Source organism: Rhodnius prolixus, unplaced genomic scaffold, assembly GCF_049639745.1.
Source record: "Rhodnius prolixus isolate KJV_2025 unplaced genomic scaffold, Rpr scaffold_12, whole genome shotgun sequence".
NCBI classification, from domain to species: domain Eukaryota; kingdom Metazoa; phylum Arthropoda; class Insecta; order Hemiptera; family Reduviidae; genus Rhodnius; species Rhodnius prolixus.
Genome location: NW_027411635.1, coordinates 9,184,218 through 9,203,360, shown reverse-complemented (window position 1 = coordinate 9,203,360; position 19,143 = coordinate 9,184,218). Strand labels below are relative to the sequence as shown.

Below are 19,143 nucleotides of genomic sequence, written 5' to 3'. Positions count from 1 at the left end.
ATTTATTTTTATCTTTTTTTTAAATTGATTTCAATTTTAATAATAAAATTTGCATTAAAGGATGAGAAAGAATAGGAATTAAGAACGAAAAACCAAATTTTGGCGCTGTCCACAAATCGGGCTTTAACATTTCACGCAGAAGGAATTAACTTCAACTTAGGATCGCAGTAATTTCAGTATTTTCTAGAACCCTGACTGGACTGCCTTCTGATCAGGGACTTTTTCATTTTTTAAAATTACATTCACTATTTTTTCTCAATTACTGTGCGCTGATGACACGGTTCGGAAATTACCCAATTCACTGCAAGTTTTTGCCACAATTCGGACAGAAAATCAATTCTAGAAAGAGGCTTTTTGTTTTGTGCCTTGATACTTTCTATGAAAATTATGTAAATTTAATGCAAATAAGCATTTAGGCAATCTGGAGTCAAGTTAATGACAGAAAATCTACTTATATTACCAATCAGGAGTCGAAATGACTTCTATGATTCAAGTAAACTAATCTGCAAAAAGGAAACTAAGTATTCCACGGTCTTCAGCTCGTGACTATCAAATGGTGAGAGAGTGGGGATAGCATATCTAAGAGCATTTCGGGATAGCTATGAGATGTGGGGAAACAGAGACCATTCCTATTTTTTTTTTTTAGAGTCAAATTGACTTCGGATTGGCAATGTAGTGTTAAGGAAGTTGCAGAGTCTTAAACATCCGACAGAAAGAAACTTGGACGATTTAAGGTTTGGGGGAATTTCTGCTCCTGCCGTTAAGAGCTTTTATCCCTCAGATTAGGAGCATTATTCATTTTCTTATTTCCTGGATGACCAAGTAGCAATTGTTAAGGTTGCCTGTCAAAAGCTTTTTAAAGTTAGGAATTGAAGATTGGCGAGGAATCGGTCAAATAAAACAACTCGTCTTTTTGCCAACGTTTCGACAAATATATTGTCTTCTTCAGGGCCTGGATATTACAAATACACAAATACAAACAATTCAGTAACACAGAAAATCAGTAATACAAAAATAAACAGTAAAATACAATAAATTCTTTATAATTATTGAAACTTACGTGGCTATGCGGGTTGGTTGAGTTACAGAAACTAAGAGCCAGAACTGGAGAAGCAGGTATATGTATATACTCGTACAGATATAGCGGGACTTACACGGGAATTTCGGTAATTACAATGGGACAGATACAATAGAGTAATTACAACAAAAGCGTAAATAAAATAAATATTGGAAAAGAATACAAAAAAACGTTAAAAACAAAACACAGGAGAAACCAAATAACCCTTATGAACTAAATAACAAATAACCAAAAGATTAGAAGTAAATTTAACAAAACCCAGCAATAATTATGTACAAAATCTGGATATCTATTTATTTTTTAATAATAAAATTGTAGCAATTGGCCAAATTCGACGTGTCTGTTCTAAAGTTTACTGTGTTGTTTTGTTTCACTATGTGGCACATTTCTAGAAAGTTACGTTTGTATTGGTTCTTTTCCCTATCGAGTACTGTCACATTCTGAAAGTCAAAATTATGTTTGTTGTCCATGTGGTGTCTAAGTAGCGCGGTGGAATAGTCGTCTTTTTTCGTCTTACAATCATACTGATGCTGGTACAACCTTGCCTTAAGATACTGACTTGTCTGGCCTAAAGGTTTAAAGGTTAATAAAGCATAGATAAACCGCTTTGTTGTACACTATGTACTTCACACAAATTTAACTTTAAAGCAAAAACCAAATCATTTGTACTGCAACAAGAACTTTACATTACTTTTTTCCTGTAGAGGAAGTTATACTTATAATCTACTCATCTAAGCTCAGAAAGGTTGTGCCTCCCTTGATTCACCATTTTCCTGCAGGAATCCTGCTTTTTAAAAATAAGAACAATATTTGACATTTCCCAATCCCAAATTAATCCTTTTATTTTGCAAAGTTAACTTCATAACTCTAAATAAATAGAATTTCCCTTGCGTTTTTTCCAACAACTTGGTTATTCTCATGTCTTTCCTTTAACGGTACCAACAGCTGGTAGAAAGATCTCTTACAGCAGTACAATCACAATGGCACAAACATTCATGTAAGTTAATAAAACAAAGATTTCATTTTTTTTTAAGACTTAAAAAAACATGTCATTTTGGTTTGCAATTTACCCAATTATTTTTTACTGTCTAGAAATATGTCATGATTTGTCCTAAAATAGGTACCTAACATCTGTCATTCCCAACTAAAAGAATTCACAATAATAAGACCTCATTACCCAAGGTAATAACTCTATCATTACTCTAAGTGCAACCACCCCTTACGTCAGGCCTACATTATATTGTTTAACCAACAAACTTCCTTATTAAGCTACCCCTTTTTTATTTCCGGTTAAGTTTAATGGAAAGATCTATGCTATATAGATAGTAATTGAGTTGAACCTAAAAGTACTGAGTGAAAACGACAATCCCTATGTTCTAACTCTATTTAATTATTACCAACCACAAATAGTTTGCAAAGCCGTACATTATACTGAAATGTAACGATATAGGGAAGGCTACTCTAGTTACTGCTCAGGAACTGCCTAAAAATTAATTTTATTAGAAAAGTGGTGAATACGAGGTGTGGCTATTAAATAACGAGACTGATGCTGCTATAGAAGAACTATGCATGCGCCAAATCCCTAACGACCGACAGCTGTGCAGCGTAAAGCCTTCTCTTTCGATTGCAGCGTCTCACTTGTTTTGTAGAGAAAATCAGTCTGACCTGAACCGTCCGTTTGTGTAAGAAGTGTTGTGTTTCGTTTTGCCGAAAACATGATACTACACATGTAGTAGAGCAACTAAATTGTCGTGAAATTTCACATGAAACTTGGTGAAACCGCTACTGAAACTTATCTTTTATTAAAAGAAGTTTATGGCGATGAATATTAATCACGTGCGCAAGTTTTTGAGACCGAAAAGGATGAAAATATCGATTATAATTAATCAACATTACTACCGTGAGGTGCTTGCTCAACTCCGTGAAAGAGGAAGGAAAAAAAACGACCCGATTTATTGGAAGAACAAGTCACGGGGTTCTCCATCAAGACAACGCGCCGGCTCACGACGTCAAGACGTTTCTAGCCAAGTACAACATCCCAATTTTAGGCCATCCACCCTTATTCGCCTGACCTGACCCCATGTGACTTTTATCTGTTCCCCAAAGTCCAATCTGCATTAAAAGGATACACTGGATTTCAGTCCATTGAAGCTGTGAAAGCAAAAGCGGCACGCGTCATGCAGGAGCTCACAGAAAAAGACTTCTAGCACTGTTCTGAACAATGGTAAATTCACATGGAGTGTTGTAGGGATAGGGGAGGGGTGTATATTGAAGGTGATAATAACTAAATATGTATAAATTTAAAATAAAATGTTTTACAGCAATAGTCTCGTTATTTAGTAGCCACACCTCGTAGATGTATGCGTATACAAGAAATTTAAAGATACTCCTGGGAGCCACTTTCCAATTAAAATCTCCAAAAAGTGAACAACCCGTTTAGCAAAGGGACGTGTAAAGGAAATTTTGCATCAAATTCGGAATTTTAGCCATCTATTTAACCTTCCTTTAATAATACCTAAGTGATAGGACCGTACATTGTACAGAAAGAGGCACTTTAGAGGGGATCTACCCACCAGGTCCTCACTTAAAGGTGCCCTTATCGGATTTAAAACAAAAAAAACCTTTCTAATACAAGTTGTACATTTATTTACAGAAAGAGAACGAAGTTATAAGCAGCACACCCAACGGGACTTAAATTAACCGTTGCCATTCAGTAACTAGAGACACTTTTCCCAAATCTCGTCACCAATAAACCATATCCTCGGCATTACTCTCCGTCAATCGATGGCCTGTCAAGTCTCCATCGACTACAGACCTCCAAGCAAGACTCAGTCGGCCTCTCCTCTTTCTACCATTCAGTTTCCAAACCAAAACCTGTTGGGACAATCTTTCTGGGGACCATTCTTTCAACATGGCCAAACCACTGGAGTCGTCTCTCTCACAGATAACTTCTAGTACCGACTTCTGGACATTCATAATCTCCTGGATTTTATCATTTGTTACTTTTTCTCTTCGGGATTTTCTCGCAGATCTGCGCCAGAAGACCATTTCGGTGGCTACCAGTTTTTTCTGATCTTGTGACCCAACTGACCATGTCTCGCACCCATAGAGCATTATACTCTTAATTGTTCTTATTGGTGCTGTTAAAAATATTTTTGCTCCATAATACTGGATTTAGAATAGCCAATAGCCTCAGGAACCCTTCTTAATATATCTTTTTTGGAGAATCCATTCAGTTCTAAGTACCAATACCCAAGGTATTTAAAATGATCCACATTTCTTATATTTTTATTTCCAATTATTAGACATCCTCCATCCGTGATCATATATTCACTTTTTTTGGAAATTCACCTTGAGTCCTCCACCTCTCGTATTCTTCTACCAGTCTGGTACACATAAAGGTGTAGGGAGTTATGAGTATACTGCACGATGACTACCTGGTCATCGGCAAAGAGCGAAATATGAAGAAAGGACCCATCATTTATTTCCAATCCCATTTTATCACATTTCTTAGATCAGAGGCGAAGACCCACATCTATCTAAATTTTGAGATACTGGAGATACTCAGAAATAAAATAGTGTGGCCGGATGATGACGAAGAAAACTGCTGTCATAAAGTAAGAATCTACGCTGAACGTACGGGTGCGGCGATTTGTGGTCTATAAAGATGAGAGTATCGTGTTTGAGGGACAATAGGCTAAAAAATGGTCGTGAAAACAGTCAAAAGGAGCTTTAAGTGCTCAATTGGATTTCATTGAAATCCATATTTTGGATATGAACACAGTTCTCATAAATAAAGACAGCTGTATAGCAAGATACAATAAAATCCCAACAATTCATACAACCCTTGTAGCGGTCGAAGACATATAATTTTTAACTGTTCATTACTTAAAGGCATCTTTCTGGTTTGGGTACCTGGTCATTCAGGACATAAAGGAAACGAAGTGGCAGATTTATTGGCCCGGGAAGGCTCTGCGGGACACTTCGTTGGCCCGGAGCCCTATTTTGGGGTCTCCAAGTGCCCTTAAGACTGAGGCCATTAAACTATGGGTGCAGACTAGGACTCAGGAGTGGTGGCTTGCTATCACAGGGCAGAGACAGGCGAAGGAGTTCATAACAGGCTATTCGCTGACTGCAGATTTAATCCGTCAAGACCGTGGGGCTATAAGGATAATTGTAGGCCTATTAACCTGGCCACTGCAGGCTCAGAAAACACATGCATCGCATGGGATCTGGCAGATGATAGCCTTTGTTATAGGAAGAGGAGGAAACGGCACTGCACTGGTGTTGTGTCAGTGTGAGGGGCTTGTCTGTGGCTAAGGATGTTACTTCTCGGGGAGGAAAAACCAAGGCCTGGTAAGCTTTACCCAAGAGACAGCTCTCCAGAATTAAAAGTCTGATTAAACGGACGGGTCTGGAGGGCGAGGTTTAGAGTGAGGGGAGCCACAATAGATCCAAAGAGGTCGCAGTGGCGTAAGCCTTAAAGGCCGCCCTATTAGAATCTTAATATTAATCTTACGGCATTGATAATGAAGATATGGAGATTACCTTTACCAAAGCTACCAATGAACTAAATTTCTGGCCAGCTGTAAGAAGGATTTTTTTTTCAAGAGAAGGGCAGCAAATTTGGTTATAACCAAAGATGGAGCGTTTTGTGGAGAGAATTTTTAACCCAAAACAAAGTACAGGCTTGAGTGCATCCATTAAGCAATAAAGATTCGAATGGGCCACGGTATTTACACCTTTTTATTAAAAAATAATCACGCAAAAAAAAAGCAAAGCCCATTTGATGTTGCAACGGTTCAAAGCGTAGACCACATCATTTTACCACTGCAGCAGATATGTAGCAGCACGAGGTAGCCACATTAGAACAGAATTGACCAATGGAAGCAACTGTGAGATGGAGAAGAAGAATCTAATGTATCAGAAGCACGCAAATTTTTTATAGATTTCATAAAATCTATTATAATCTATAAGATATGTAATTTGTATTTTATTATCATTATTAATTTTTAATCAAACTGGCAAGTTTCATTTTCTTACTTACTTATAAATATATCTTTTTTTGTTTAAGAAAATTAATTATTTATTGTAAATATTGATATACGTAGTAACGATTGTGGTAACATAATGGAGCGAATGGAAAAATAAACTTCTTAGCTCTACGATTGCTCTCGCAAAGGTCAAATTAAAAAATATATGTATATTGAGATAGCGAAAGACGAATATGCAAAACGGTAAATTCCGTTAACGAATTATTATTTGAAATCTCAAAACCAATAATCTGAGAAATAATAGAGATAGATTCATAAACTACATTATTCAATATTTACAATTAATTACAAAGATGAAGTACCAATGCAAATTTACATTTTAACCTTCATTGCATTTTAAGGGGATGCTTAGGGCAAGGATAAAATATGTAGCGAGGAAAAGGATAGAAAAATCTGCAGCTAGAAGAGAAAGTTAGAGAAGGATATGTTTAATTCTTTTGTGTCTGTAAGAAATGGAAGGATCCGTTAATGGCAATTTCGCGGCAGTGTGGATTAAGGGTGACCATCTAGAGTGGAAAGGAATTTCAGCAAAACGGTTTTTGGATTAAAGAATGTTCAGGAGATTATGGAAGCATTCTCAAGGAGCGAGTAGCACGCACCTCGTGGAGAATCTAGAGAGATTTGTTCTGTGTTGTCTTGGAGTTTCTTGATGTTACTACTTAAAGATCAGAATCCAGACTGAATAACATCAGCGCTGATGACCATTTTGTCAAAGCAGGAGTTTGTCCTTGTTCAGTTAGCTTCGAGTCACGTGAGATTAAATTAAAGAGTAGTCTTGTGGTCAGTTTACTAGAATTCACTTTGTGCTGATCATATGTTAAGCCGAAGATACTTGACAAGGGTAGACCACGGGAACAGAATATTGCTGTGCCAAACTTGTCTGTGCAGAATGGGTTTAGGTTTAGCAAAGAGTATGGCGTTAGTCTAAGACAGCGTTTCCCAACCTTTTTTGGCTCGCGTTGGTACCACTTGGTAATACATCATGCTAAATTGTACCACTTCATAAAAATGATTGTATTTTGTGAAATTTGTTACTCCGAGTGTGTTATTTTATTATTATTATCTTTATTTGTATAGAGATACAATGGATCTGTTACAAAGTAGTTCAAGTTCATGTTCACTTTATAAACTTTGTGAAGTGTAAGATCATAGTTTTAAAACTTTTTTTAAATAATTAAAAATTGCACAAGTATATTTTCTTCAAAATTATTAATTAATTTACAAAGTTCTTCTTTAGGATTATTATATTTGTGCCCAAATCTTCTAAATTAATTTCTTTTAAGCATTTCAATGTAATGTTGCTTGGATAGAGCTTACTCATTACAATCAGTCTTTTTAAGCAGATTTTTACATAGTTATCATTTAAGTTCTGTCACATGTATATTCTATTAAATTCTCTTTATCTTTTATCGATAATGATGAAGCATTTCCTAAATTTTCTTTATAGAAGGGGTTTGAAAACCAATTATCATTATGTATTTTCGGGTTTTGGGAAAATACTCGATGAAAGACAATTTTCATCCTATTAAATGTGCTATTATATTTTCTCGTTTATCTTGAGACAGACCAACCTTATTGCTGTACATATTAACAACTTTACTGTATAATATTATTAATTAAAATCATGTTTATGTATCATAGGAAAAAAAATCTATGATATTTTTATGCTTTAATTTTTTATGTCCGCCATTATGGATTATTTTTCGCGTACCACCAACCAGCAACTCGCGTACCATCAGTGGTACGCGTACCACAGGTTGGGAAACGCTAGTCTAAGATATTAAGAAAATAATGAATAAATCTTTATTATAAATATATACAATAAATACAGACATGAAGTGCCAATGTACAATACATTATAATCTTCATAAAAATGATATGCGGAAAGCTTAAGATTTGAAGGATGCAGAATGCAGGGAAACTTTTTTTTTATATTATTTATATATTTTTGGTACAAAAATATATTTAAATAATTACAAACCATACACAATCATCACAGAAAGTACAAACAGCAAATGGCACCTAATAAAACAAAGACAGAAATCCTAAGAAACATTGGAAATCATGAAAATAATTTACAATAGGGGGATAATTTTCGTACGACAGTGGAGTATTTAAACAGATGTTAGGGCTGGACAATCGTGTCTGGGCTGGGCTAGCTTCGTGATGCTAGTTCTTCTTCTAATGGACAGGACTTAAAAACTCCCCTACAGTATACCAATTACCAAAATTTACGTTGATGAAACAATAGCAATCGTTCCGAAAATCACTACACTAACTACACCAGGGGTGAGCAACCTTTTTAATCAATGGGCCAATTTAAATTTTATTTTTTTTTGGCGGGCCTTACATAGATTAACTCTTATTAATAATTTACGAAACTTCGTACGAAACGCATCGCGTCCGTATTGCATGTTTGAACAAGTCACCGACAAGTGTTATCTCGTCACAAAAAAATCGCGCAGACGCGGCGCGTTCGTATTGCATGATTAAAAACGTCGTCGACAAGTAACTCGCCATAAAAAAATATTTCTGTTTAGTATGTACTACCATTTTATTATAATTAATTTTATAACAATATATCGATGGGAGAAAGTCGATAAAATAAATTCAATTTTAGAAATGCTTGGCGGGCCGCGTGTTGCTCATCCTTGAACTACACAGTAAATACACTCAACAGTTATAACAAACCATACCATTTACATACTACATACGAAGTAGAGGTTCTACAATAAGCTACCAAGGAAGAGATTAGCAATCAGAAGTTAGCCTAGTGGTTTCCCGCGATGAGATCTCGCTAGAAGTTTCTTCCAGCTCACTACAAAGTTGTCTGTAACGAGAGAACACTATATAGAGACCAGCAATGTACTAGAAAAAACACCGGACGCTTCAGATCTTGAAATAATGGTAATAAGCTACCATTTTTAGAACATTTCAAGCGACGTGGCACACAGAATATAGCAACCGAATACTTAAAAAGTACAGCTCGCAGCCCTATTTATAAAAAAACACGGGTGAAGTAATCATTACAAAAATGTATTTTAAAACTAGATGGAAGATAAAGATTGATTAAAGTTAAATGAATTAGAAAGGTCGAATTTTAAATTAATTGTTTTTACAACTTCAAAAATATTAACCAAACCAAAATTTGACTAAAAAGTTCTTCTGAGATAAACCAAAAAAAAAAAATGTACAAAAACTGAAGTTTTCACCAGCAAAAAGTCAGAACATATGACTGAAATCTCTGACTAACATTTCTACATATCTAATGTACATTAAGGAATGGTTCGATTTGGATGAATAAGGTATCATTCGATTCAGAATTTAATCTAGATGTGCGTTTTGCTAGTTTTAATGAGTTATTGTCATTAAGAGTAGCAGTTTAGGTAGAAGTTTGAATTTAAGATTAAGTCTTGCTCAACTTTATAAAATAATTATAAAAAACAATATTGACGATACTTTTCCAAATGTAGACATTGGTTTTCATCACAGATTCTAGGATGATATTTATTAAAACTTCAGTCAGAACAACTATACAACAAATTAGGCTAGATTTCTCATCATTACGGAGAAGAAAATGAGTTACTTGAAATTAATTTAGAGAGTCTGAGGTGAAAACTTCTCAAATATAAATAAAGTGCTAGTCTCCAAAAACAAATATCATTTTCTATATTACTGTAACATTTGTGAGTTTAATTTCGATAAATTATTTTATATTTTCAATTAGTACAATATAAGTGGCACCAAAACTTTAAAGTGCTCAGGATCTCGTAACAAACTTAATTCGCTCCTAAATTCAAATAAATTTATAAAACTCAAACAACGGCAAAAATTTCAGAACTGAGTTCACCGATGAAGCAATAAGGTATGCTCAACAAATTATAGAAAGAAACTTCTATCCACAAAATCTCATAACCATAATCAAAATAAAAACAACCTATAAGAACATTGTATCAACAAGTTACAATGCAGCACAAAACAATGCAATTTACCAGCAGGCCGAGCAGAACTAAAAATAAAAAGGTACTCATTTTATTGGTTATCTATAAGCATTGTAGAAACGGTCAATGAATCATTTTGGGACCTCCAAAAAAAAACATTACATTCTCGGCACAAAATACCCCAAAAAATACCATATTTACGTAAATCAAAATCAGTTTTCCGAATCACAAATTTATTATGAAAGATTAACAGCAACGACTGCTTGCATAGTCAGAGTGCACTAGTGACAGATTCGCAATATTTGGAAAAAAAAACAAAGAAAAAAACACGCGAGAAATATTTGAATAATAGAAAGGAAAATACTGCATCCAACTTGTGTTGTCACCGAAGATTTATCTGAAAGAAACCCTGGATTATCGACAGCGAAAATATCAATAGACAAAAGAAATAAATTAGAGAAGATACTGCATAGACAAGGATTCTACCTCAGTTAACTATAGAATAGAAACTGTTAACCTAAACCAAATAATAACCTAACCTAACCAAATAACCAAAACCCAATTAAGAAGGAGCCTTTACAATCGCCTGATTGTAATCACAACTGAATATAACCACCACAAGAATCATATCCCTCACTTGAATCATTTTCTACGATCTAAAATTTTACCCTTGGGAACCTCCTTTCACCTCTTCTACTGCCTAAAAATCTTTACTCCGCGAAAAGCGAGCCATGATCGGAAATGGTAGAGCAAAGGAGAAAGGTTTTGGTCCAAAAGCAGGGTAATGAAGACACGCTGTAGAACGTTATTTCCTCTCTAGACCATAGAGCGGTATTTTCAGCAAGAACAGCATGAACCTTATCCTATTTTTGTCGAATAGAGTGCAGAGATATGAAATGGCTCGCTCATTGGGAACCAACTTGAATGTAAACACACTTTCTTGAGTTCCATCATGAGCAGAGTATGGACTTTTCACACAAAACGTTTCCTTCGAGGTACAAGAAGAGCAGATTGGCCATGAAAAACCCCGTTTTTTGAATGGCTTGTCTTAGGCTGCCGACTTTTAGCGCAAGTGACAATTAGTTTTGATTTTTTTAACAGAAAATCACTTATGATTTTTAAGCAGTGTTTGGAACACTTCATTTGCCTTTTGCCGAGGGTACAATTTCTACAAACTTTTAGACACCATTCCAATATCTTGCAAGGCCTATTCCTAGCAAATTGAGGCACTTCTAACCCGATTGAAAGATTTCTGGTGCTTGTTCAAGTATCAGTGTCCATCCGCAGCTACTCTTAAAACTCTTAAGTTGGATTTCAAGAGAACATTGATGCCCAGACTTTGCCAAACTTTCAAGATAGATCGCCTTTCCTGACAGCCCTCCTAACTTCCAAATTTCTCAGACTGTAGACTATTTAAAACTCAAAGTGCACCACACCTTCAAAATTCCACCCACTCGTAAAATATCAACTTTCTCGCTTATCTTCACTTTTGAGGGACAGAAATACAAACCGGTCTTACTATACTTGGGAGTAATGTGTGATTTTCCTCGCTAGTAACAATTAGCTTTTTGAATCTAAAATCATTTTCACCGGGTTTGAGTCCAGCAGGTAGCCCTTAGATTTTCTCTTCCTAGGAGGTTCTTACAAGCACATTAATGGAGGCAGGCAGAGCACTAAGAAAATGTTCCGGGCGCAAATAGCCTCAGTTGTTAACGCGCCTTTAATTGAAAAAAAAAAAATCTCAAATCATTTGTATTTTTATGAAGAGTTTCACACAATGATGCTGATATGAAATAATGCTTCAATTGGGCCCGAATTCCAAAATTTATTGTGTACATGAACCCGTATTCTGTGATAAAATTTAATGTTTATGTTTTATACAAAGTGCGGAAAATTTAGGCGTGCTTTGCGTTCAACTATCTAAATAAGATGGCAAAAGTGGCAATTAGTACTCAACTATTAACTTCTCACATTAACCAATAAATAAACCCCAGCGCTTAGACCAGGTATCGAACCCAGTCCGCAAATACATCTAAGACGGACCTTGCCTCTGTCCGCTCGGCTATAAAAATGGAGAAGTATGTTTCAAAATTATTTTCCAGAGTATTAACGATAAGATATGGAAATAGTGTTCAAATCTTTTTCTTTTTTCTATTGTTTTGTAAAAGAAGAATCAAAGAATTCCTGCCAGAAGGATATGAAAGTTAAATTAAAATTAGCTCTAATTCTTAAAGAGTTAATTCGAAACAGTCTCATAAAATGTAACATAAACTGCAAAATATCCATTAAAACATTTGTATTGTGAAGGACTCCATAAATTTCATTGTTGTTTAAACTTATAAAAATGTGGTTAATTCGTTAAATTTTAACAAATGGAATGAAAGACATTAATTTTTTGTTTTTTAATCCACTTTTTATGTAATTTATAGAAATTAAAAGAAATGCAAAACAAAACAAAAAATCCTTATTTCACCTTTTACATGGTTGCGTTCTAGATGTGGTTTCATTTAGCCAGTTGGGCATTGTCAAAAATAGATGTTTCGACGGATTGCTGTCCCATACTTCACTAATCTTTTACTTGGAGCTCGCCAAAGATACTAGAATGTTGGAGGACAAGCCCCTCACATTGCCATAAGTGGAATAGAGAAACTGGAATACAACTAAGACACCAAATACCTTGGCTATTTTGAGGAGAGACAGCCAGTAACCGTAAGAAACTATTATTTGTCTTCAGGAACAGCAGGAATTTGGTCTAATCATTTTTTGTCCCCCTGAGATTACTAAATTAGCCAGGATTTTCCCATTAACTAATTGATTTGGTATAATAATTCATCAAGAAGAAATCTTTTCACCGATGAATCCAGGATACGCTCTCCCTCATCATCAAATGGAAGAGAATGTGGACAAGACAAGTGACTAAGTTAGCGCAATACACCACAACTTCCAGAAATAGCTAACAAAAGACGTACGGGTGACATTTAGGGTGAAGGTTGCACTTATTTTGTGGATCTTACGAAACTCTACAGGTTATCTTCAGGTTTCCTTACTCCCCTTCCGTCACTTACAAAGACAATGTGATGCCGATCTTTTGCGTCATAGGTTCTGCTACCAGGAAATGCATGGCCACGTTTTCAGTAATATCTGCAGGAAATAGTGCTAACCTCATTCGTGTAGAGTATGAATGAGTCACGATCGGTAGGTTAGTACGAGCTTGTTTTCGATACCTAGAACTCTGAGCTAGCTCCATTGTACGGGAAACAAAATAGATCGTTTGAAAAACACCTATTTTATCAAAGACCAACAGGCTAAATTAAGTTATCAAATCTAGAGCAGCGACAATACTGTTAAATGGTTAAATAGACTTTTCTTAATGAAGCTAGATTTTTTCTGAGGTTAAATTGTATTGTCCTATTCTTATATTCCGTTCATGCAAATTTAATGAATTAACCTCTTTTGAATTTTTAATGACTTGGAACAATTAATGGTATTGAGTATTCCATAATAAAAAGAACATTAATGGATTTTTTTTTTTTTTATCATTATTATTTACAGGTTTTGCACATCAGTTTGTATGACGAATATCATTACAATTTATAAAATTAAACAGTTATTTTGCTACGTTTATAGCTCAGTAAATGCTTCTGGAAATGGTATTGGTGTAGACTTTGCTTTAAAGTACAATTTTAGATTAACATGCGGCCCTATCACTTAACAATATTAACAAAGATTAATATATGATTATAATAGCTAATATGAAAAATTTATAATAAAGGATAGTCGCCTTCGTTCACGATAGCTAATTTGGTAGTTTGACGTAAAGCCAGCCATTACGTTCCTTTTAAATCTAAAGAAAGTGTTCCAGCCCAATTTTGTAAAAATCTTAAAACCACAATGCCCAGTGAGGGAACCAGCTGGTTTTCAAAGAAAACATTTCAAATTTTACTAACCTTGGACAAATTTCGAATAAACATTTTAGTCTGCCTACAGAACTGATCCACTAAGAAGTCCTGGAAGAATGAAACTACAGCGCTTTAGATTTAACCAGCTCATCCGTTTGTACGTTACCCAAAAAATCATTTCTTTAAAATCGAAACGGACCGGACTCATCCAAAACACAATAGAGAATTTGCCCAACAATATTGGCCAAACTTATCCCCGAAGCCCAAGTGATCTCATGTGTCATTGCGCCCGCGACCTTTCATTCATTTTGGAAGACACCTTGATATTTATCTGGGTATCACAACACCAAACGGCCCACCTTTAAGCTGTTCTCTTATTACTGTAAGAATGGCCAAAAATTATAAAAATCAACATACTGTCAGAAAACAAGACCAGTAATAAGTAATTTTCAACATATTTGACGAAAGACCATCTTACCAATTTAAGAATATTTAAGTGAATCGATAGAATTCTGAGATCGAAGAAAATTCTCGAACCGGTGGTATCATTTGGAATTTTTCACTTTTTTTGGGAGTTTCTTGAAAATTGCTCAATCGATTTACTTTAAAATTTTAATGTGTATCATTTACTTCAGCCTATCAATTTTTATTGCTAACATTTTGCTAGTAAAATTCGTATTAGGGCAATACTAATAGGGAATATTAACCTTCTCTCTAAAATTTCATTTCAGGTGTTGTATTACTTAGCTAATTGTATAATATTAGTGGAAATTAGTATATGTTTCTAAAATTTGGATTTTGAAGGGAATGTAAGTATCTGAACAATGGAATTGTAATAAAAGTCTTGTGTTGCTTCAAATCAGATATTTTCTAGGTTTTAAGAATGAAATAAACTTCAATTTTAATTTTTAAATCTGTTCACTTTCAATCTCATTTATTAAAATAAAATTATTTGAAAATTTACAACATTTTACTTCAGTTTTTCAATATCTAGTAAGGTTTTCATGTTTTCTGAAACATCGTGCACAGGTTCAGCGTAAAAAATAAGTTTTGGGACCGCTGATCTAAGTTGTTTATTAATATTATTGTTATTTTACCTGTATATATCAGCTAAAGGTAACATCTTATCTGGTGAACTCCAAATTGCCATTGCTGTAAGCGATATATAAGAGTATGGTGGCTTTTGGTCGCCGTATGTCTCCCGCGAGGGTCGAGGCATGAGCCGTTCATGTCTCTAAACACTTGAGACTAAACGCACAGACTGTCATAACCATCCAACCTACCAGACCGTACACAAGAACTCTGTGGGGGTCCCAGTAGCTAGCTACACAAGCACTATACAGTGTGGAGAGGTGGATTTTCTGCTTTACGGACAAATCATACACATACACACAGAATAAGAAATTAATAGGAGGATCTCTTTTATTTTTTGAATTTTAGAAAGGGGCGTTTTATTATAAGAAGGCGTGGCCTATTTTTTTAGAGGTAGATCCCCCTGACACTGACTGAACTAACCGCTTCCAATGCTATACTGGTTCAATTCAGGCACTTTCTTAAATAAAACAATTTCCCCTCCTAGATCTGAGCTAGCCAATAGTAAAACTATTAGTCCTCCATTTTCTGGCCACGCCTTCTATAACGGCCCTCTCCCCCTAGGTAAAGCTACACAAAACGGTCCCACCCCAAAGCTCAAAAGACTAAGAGCTACTTTTTAAACCACCCTAAACCGATATATTACAAAATCCCCCTAAACCATAGACCATTTAATTTCAAATTTATATACCGTTTTATTTGCAATCAAAAAACCGGAACTGAAATCACAAATCACGTACAAATGCTTAAACAGAAATTCATTGTATAAGAAAAAAGCACCCTCTACACTCTCTAACGCACACATTTTATTAATAAACTCATGCACATGACAAAATTGCGCTTACAAAGCAAAGAACCCTTTCCTGCTGACTTATACAATAGACCCATCTTTCTGCCAGCTGTTAGCTTCCTCGCTCATTACCATTATTTGATATCTCGATACTAACTCAACTTTCTTTCCTTTATCGTAATTTCATTTACTTAAAACCTATAATTTGGATTAAAACGTTAACTGGTAACACTGTTAGATAAAATAATAATAATTTCCCCAGATTTTTTTAGATTTTAAGTTCTCCTCAGAAATATTCGTCGCTATTCGAGTAGAATAGTTTATAAATAGAAAACATTGAAAACATATTATAAATAAGACATTACATTGAGCCATATAACGTAAACTACATACAGCATTAATGCCTCCCCCTGCTGAGTACGAAGAAGTGATTTTTAAAAATGTGCAAAAATGAACTCAGGAAGTCTTAAATTGATATTTAGTTAGCACGTAGGGTTGCAAAAAAGGACACCCTAAAAAAATTAGGTATATTCAGCGCCCCGGGGAAAAAGTCCCCTCTCCCCACGTCTGTAATCTGGCCTTAGGTACATTTATATCTTACATACTTATTCATGAAAAGTTCATCGTTACATCAATAACCTGTTTGACCTATTCGGTTCAGTTAGAACAGAAAAAAACAACACGCCAAATGAAGAAGTCTCAGAAGTCAGAACTTAAATCAAAAATACAATAAAATAAATTAGATTTGTATGAACAACATCAGAAAAAAGAACAAAAGGCGTCCTTTCCTAATTTAAGAAAAGACAAGGACAACCAGGTTAAAAAAGGACTGTCCTTTCCAAAAAAAAAGGGCAGTTGGCAACACTAGTTAGCTGTAACAACAAATATGACAATAATAATTTGTTAAAAAAATAATTCAACCAGAAGAATCAGTTCAACCAGTTTTGATTTACTCAAAGTCAGCTCATAACATCAATAACCGATTTACTAATACTCATTTTTACACAATACAGTGGTTCTCTTTTTAGATATACCAATACTACATATTAGGGTATAGATGGCCAGTTTACGAAGGAAATAAATCAAGTTGTAAGACGCATTGTTACAGTTACAGTTAAATATTTTAGTTTTATTAAATTACTATAACAATATTTAAAGATTCTTTGAAAACAAATTGAATACTTGTAAGCAACAATTGAATAAATATAATGAGAAACGTGAGTTCGATGTTTCGCACAAACATCGTACTGATATTTCCTGCTCTTAAGTTATCGATCGAGTTTCACCATTTTAAAGATGATTTGTATCGATTATTTTTGATGAAAATTATAATTCAAGATCATACTTTTTTAAAAAAAAAAAATCACAGAATATTCCTTTTCGATAGAAAACTTCTGAGAGTTGTTTTTTTCAAATTTTTGACTGACTAGGATCTAAAAAATGGGGTATTTATTCCTCTTTCGATTTGTAGTCGTACAACATTTTAAGCAATTTTTCATAGTTCATAAATGCTAAGAAACATGATTTATTCTCTCCTATTGTTTGCATTCAGCATGAATTAAGTGTGAAATATATGATATGCAGCCTTGCTAGAAAGCGATATTTGTTCAAATGATCCTCTGATCATAAATATGAAGTCAGATAGATGGCCGATACTCCTTTTAACAACTCCTTCGCTTTTGGCGTCTTTGAATATCATAATGTTTTGCTAAATTCGAACTATTTTTTTGGTTTATTATTTCCACTTTTGCACAGAAGACAAGAAATGCCTAGCAAATTGCTGAGAAGCGGTAAGTGTCACTGGAATTTTTTGTTTTTCCAATTTAAGTTACGTCAACATTTGAGGTCATTGGCGCCCGTAGCTTTTTTTAGTGAACTTATTTCACCGGAGTCTACAATTCTAGCCACTAGACTCGAACGCACATCAAATTAAATTTAAATTTTAAGTTGAACGTCATTCTTTCATTTATTTTATTTTATTTTTTTACCAGGAACCTCATGTGATTTATTTCTCCACTTTGCCTGGTACGAAAACAAAGAAAATATGGAAATTATAATACTTAAGCAAAAACAAGATATAATAAAGGCAGTGCAGTACAAAACAAAACAAATAATACAGACAGATTTATATAATTAGGGTAAGAATCAAGGGATTTGGATTCCTCTGATGTCCGATTCCTTGACTGTTGTTAGATTCATTTGGAAGATTTTATTGGTTGTCTCTGCTTTCCTGTCTACGATTCATTTCTACAATAGTGTTCACAATTGTTTTACCCAACCTAAACTAATTTATTTATTTAATATTTAATTATTTATTTTATGTACCAGAAGTAAAGCTGTTTTATGAAGTTTTATATAAGTTAGATAATTATTAGATAGATAAGTTAGCTAATACGACAACAAGGGTTCATAACATTTAAGTAGATTTATTGAGCGTGCCGACTACAATAAACCTAAACCTTAAGCACCTATTTTAATGTTTTCTTCAATTATTCATGTTGCTTCATTATTTTACAGTCCAGGATATTAATATTTAAATTTTTTTGAACTATCTTAGCAGGAAAGAATAGACTTTATGCTTGCTAATTGTTTGCGAAATATCACCTACAAAAAAGTAATAGTGTTTGCTATAACTTTTAACTAGTACTTTTTCAGAAATGTTTATGTAAACTCGTACCTTCTAGCTTCATCCAGAAGTCTTTCTTCTAACCTTTCAAGTCTAATCAGACTGTAGTGGAGGGGCTACAACATACTCCGGTGCTTCTGATCAAGAAATCTATTTCGGATTTGGCATTTTAGTTATATTCGAAAATTCGCAGTTAATGGTCATGCAATTTTCCTCAATCTCGCTATTTAAGATATTTCTTTAAACCTCTTTAATATTGTGTAAGTGATACAGCCATAAGTTAGCCTTGAAGCCACTTTAAAGAGGAGCGTATCACCTCTATCCACCAAAAGTGTCCTAAAATGAATTTTCATGGGACAAATTTCTTTTAAATTTATAGATCTACATGTAAGCAAACAGCATACGAAGATTAAAGTACGTATGTAAATAGTAACCCACATTTTTAAGAAAATAACATATAATGAAAAATTCACTTAGTAAAAGTGGTACTTCTAGTTAAAATAGTTATAAAGCAAAGTTGCTCTTAGGTGTCGCGGCTATATATTTATATTAGATTAGATTGCTTTAGACTGGCGTTTCCACCAGAAAGGGGAAGGAACGCAGGCAATCCAAATGCCCATTGTTCCCCGCCCACCCATCATCTCATAAGAGATACCGGGGCTT

General features: G+C 34.5%; 1 protein-coding gene across 1 annotated transcript in view; it reads right to left on the bottom strand.

The window, feature by feature from the left end:
• LOC141461660 (uncharacterized) overlaps positions 1-15,332 on the bottom strand; it is an 88,761-nt gene extending 73,429 nt beyond the window's left edge. Inside the window, exon 1 of the mRNA XM_074142871.1 lies at positions 15,070-15,332. Coding sequence (XP_073998972.1) covers positions 15,070-15,191 — 122 coding nt within the window. The 5' untranslated portion in view covers positions 15,192-15,332. The remainder of the gene's footprint in view (positions 1-15,069) is intronic.
• Between the last annotated feature and the right edge of the window lie 3,811 nt (positions 15,333-19,143).